Source organism: Arachis ipaensis, chromosome B06 (genome assembly GCF_000816755.2).
Source record: "Arachis ipaensis cultivar K30076 chromosome B06, Araip1.1, whole genome shotgun sequence".
Taxonomy (NCBI): domain Eukaryota; kingdom Viridiplantae; phylum Streptophyta; class Magnoliopsida; order Fabales; family Fabaceae; genus Arachis; species Arachis ipaensis.
Window position 1 is genome coordinate 11,007,309 of NC_029790.2, and position 4,385 is coordinate 11,011,693.

Genomic DNA, 4,385 nt, shown 5'->3' on the forward strand with positions numbered 1-4,385 from the left:
TATTTATTTTACTGAAAAAACGTTTCAAATACTGCAACTTAATGCATTAAATAAATTTTTATTTTTTTGTTACATAAAAAATAATTCATTAATTAAAAAAATATTTATAAATGAATAACTAAAAATAAACTTACGAATCAGGTTTTCTCTTATACTATTAGTCATTTTGAGTTTGTATTCAACCATAAATGCTAACATAAAAATCAAGTGAACGTCCGAATTCATAAACTCAAAACAAAGTTTAATAGAGCATAAAAATCAGAATTACTAAAGTAGACAAACAAGTTTTGAGTCAAAATTTCTCATCAACATCGTATTGACCTGGCCAGAAATACTCTGTCAGAAATCCGCTGCAGTGACGTGATAATGGATCTGATAAGTCATCTCCAAACCATGGCAATTTGTTCAGATCGAAACCCCTTTTTGCAACACGTACGACATCTTCTCTATGTTGGGTGTTTAAAGTTTCATTGTCTTCTGGAACCTTATTGAGCTCAACATCCCTGGAGATGTCATATCCACCGGAGAAGATAGCATCTAAATCGTCTTCTGAATTAGTGTCTGCTCCATCTAGAGTGTCAGCAACTATTTCGCTTGAATATTCAGTTGACACTGTATATATGAACATGCAACCAACAACATATAAATCTACTTAAAAGATACTGATAACTTCCAGGTCATTACCTAGTTATTAAGGAAAAAAATTGCGAAATTATGGAAAGAGGACTTTCAAAATTAACAAATACAAAATTAACTATTATCATCTCTTTCATCGGTAGTTTGGACAGATTTCTTAGAAAGAAGCTCTCTAATAGCACGTTCTATATACTTCAATTCCTCTGTTGAAGCAATCTCCAACTCAACACCATGCGAGTTATTAAAGCGCATATGCACCATAATAAAATGTATAGTTGATGGTCTTTTTTGTAAATCATATTGTGTCTCTGTAATTCACTTTCTATGCTAGAAATTTATTTCTAACCTTTAATTCAGCAAGTATGTCTTCAAATGTCCTACCAGCTACAAATGTCACAAAAACATAGCCAAATTTCTCCTCGTACTTTAATCCCCATTCATGAAGTTCCTACAAACTTTAGCATGAACGTAACAACTATCATTGGTTAAATGTTGTACACATATATCAAAGTAAAATACTTATTAATCAAATAATGTTTAACTCAAGTGTTTAAGGGTACAGCTAATGAACAGATCTGCACAGTAGCTTCGTTCGCTGTTTCCAAGTATTCATTAGAACAAAATCGTCCTGATATAGCCTCCAACCAAGATCTAACATTCAACTTACGGTACCATATGTCTCTGGCAACCGTAATTGCATGTTCCAATGAAGAGAATGGAGAGGTCATAGCCATTTCGTTAGTGAATGTTGTGCCTGCATAGCATGATGAGAAATCCTCCGTTTTCATTACTCCTATTACAACACCATTTTATATTAAATATATTTGTCAATGATAACAATATCATAATTCAAGATAATTTACTCGATATCATAATTTTCTTTATTGGAGTTTAAGAACAATAACAATGATGATGAGAACAACAAAGCCTTGAAAACTAACTTTTAAAAGCAAAAATCGTTGGAAAAAATGAGGAACTGGTGGTATTCATGAAAATTAACTTAAAATGAAAATTTAATTCAAATACGAAAACACAGATAGTAATGTAACCAGCAAACTGCGTACATCATAAACACTGTTAAACTTATCAAACACACACAGATACTCTAAAAATGATGTACATGTTTTGCCATATTTTCACTATGCCACATAATCGATGTTATGAGAAACATCTGCTACTGGGTCTTCTATATCATCATCCCTTGTCAACTGTAAATCACTGATGTCACCTGCTGCTGACATGTTCAACCCGGGCTGAGGAGAAAAAATAGCTTCAACATCTTCATTCTCTCCTCCCATGTCATACAAGTCTCGTGGTTTTACATGAACCACTACACTCCATTCTTGATCTACTTCATCATGTACATAGTACACGAGATGAGCTTCTGATACCAATATGTACGGTTCATCCTCTTTTCGATCACCGGTGTAAATTGGACGAGCGAAATTAACGCTGGTAAGGCCCAGATGGTCTTTTTTGATTCCTCTGCTCGTAGTTGTATCAGCCCAAATATATTTGAACAAAACCACTGTGAAATGGCAGCTGTAGTTCAGTTCAATTATGTCCACAATTTCTCCACTATTTTGTGTTTTCAACCCGTCTTTCTTTGTGATAGTTCTAAACTTGTATCCATTGACGTTGTATGCCCCAAAATGTCTTGCCTAGCATGGGACCACATGCCAGCAACTTCATTTCGTTTGAATGTACAGTACTGTCCATTGGAACCTAGCACCATAAATTAGAGTTTGTTCGTATAAAAAATTAGAATTTATAATTTATAATTCTAAGGCACAAATAAGTTGGTCAGGTTAAATTTCTACAAACCTCACGCTTGAACCGGCGAGAAAATTTTACATGCACAACATAGTCTATCTTAGATTGCGACCTTGTTTGATCCCATAATTTTCGCTTTGTTTCTGCCCTAAATGTACTTTACGACATAACAAGAAATTAGTCCAACGACTGAGTGTTTGAAATTGGTTATAATCGTGATTAATGATTACATGTGCATACTTACTCAATAAATGGAGCGACGGCCTCGCAATTGACTAGCACATGATGATGTACCTGATCTCTTTCCATTGGGGTCGGTATAAAATGTGATACAGCCCCTGAAGCTTTTCCAATTTCTGGGAACATAGTACATCCTGTATTTTTTGTAATATCAACAGGTCAATCGTCAAAAATCTGGAGCAGAATGTCAAAATCTCCTCCGATAAATAGCCCTCCGCAATTGAGCCTTCTGCTTGTGCCCTGTTACGCATGTATTGCTTCAATCGTCCTAAGTACCTTTTACATAAATACGACATAACGCTTAGTATATACGTAATGAATTTGAAAAAAAATGTCTTAAATGTGTTTAGTAGCAAGCTAACCTTTCTATTGAATACATCCACCGATAATGTACCGGGCCACCAAGTTTTAGTTCATCAACGAGGTGCACCGTAAGGTGAACCATAACAGTGAAGAAGGATGGAGGAAAAATCATTTTCATCTGACACAGAGCTTGCACAACATGATTCTGAAGGGCACCAAGCTGCATAGGATTTATAGCTTTTCCACAGAGTTCTCGGAAAAATGAGGACAGATTCGCAATCACATTCGATACCGGACTTGGCAATGCATTCTTCACCAAAATTGGAAGTAATTGTTCCATTAGAATGTGGCAGTTGTGACTCTTCAACCCATACAACTTGCGCTGTCGGATGTCAACACAACGAGCAATATTGCTCAAGTAACCATCTGGAAAGACCACGTTCTGTAGAGTCTTCAGGAATACATCCTTCTGTGGATTCGACATTGTGAAGCTTGCTGAAGGATATTTACCACCTTCGTCCGGCCACAATTCAGGCCTTATGCCCATGCTTTGTAAATCTTTGCAAATCTTTGCGAGCCTTAAGATTATCTTTTGATTTGACGCTATCGTTTAAGATAGTGAAGACCACATTGTCACAAATGTTCTTCTCTATATGCATCACGTCAAGGTTATGACGCAACATATGATTCTTCCAGTACGGGTGTTCAAAGAACACACTCCTCTTTTTCCAATACGAGTCATCTTGATCTGCATCTTCACCAATGCGTCTTCTTTTGGCTGTTAGAGTTGAGTTCTTCCCAAACGATACTTGCATGTTACACTGCTGCCTTAAGACATCTGCTCCATAATACTTCTTCGGTGGATCTCTGCTTTCAACTTATCCGTCAAATCTAATCTGGTCTACTCTATATTTACGGCCCTAATTCAAGAAACGGCGATGACCAGTGTAACACCATTTTCGATTGAATGTTAGTCGCTGAGCCTTAGCGTCCACGTTACACATGAGACAAGCTAACCCACTGTATGTGTTCCACCCAGATAAATTTCTCAACCCTGAAAAATCGCTAATAGTCCACATTATCGCCGCACGCATCTTGAAAGTGGTCCCCTTATTAGCATCATAAATTTCAACGCCATCCCATAGTTGCTTCAACTCATCCACCAGGGGCTCCAAATAAACATCGATGTCGTTACCCAGCATTTTAGGACCGGAAATAATCATAGATAGTATAAAAGATGCCTGTTTCATGCATAGCCAGGGAGGAAGATTGTATGGAATAAGAATCACAGGCCAAATGGAATATGTGGTACTCATATTTCTGAAAGGATTAAAATCGTCACTTGCTAAAGCTAAGCGAACACTGCGAGCATCGTTAGAAAAAAAGGATACTTTGCATCAAAGTCTTTCCATGCTTCAGCGTCCCTTGGATGC

General features: G+C 36.8%; 1 protein-coding gene across 1 annotated transcript; it reads right to left on the reverse strand.

The window, feature by feature from the left end:
- On the reverse strand, positions 293-1,370 carry LOC107646545 (uric acid degradation bifunctional protein TTL-like). Its single transcript, XM_016350725.1, has 4 exons — positions 1,197-1,370; positions 983-1,084; positions 756-852; positions 293-612 (listed from the first exon to the last, which is right to left on the reverse strand). The coding sequence occupies exons 1-4, from the start codon at positions 1,368-1,370 to the stop codon at positions 293-295; spliced, it is 693 nt and encodes a 230-aa protein (XP_016206211.1).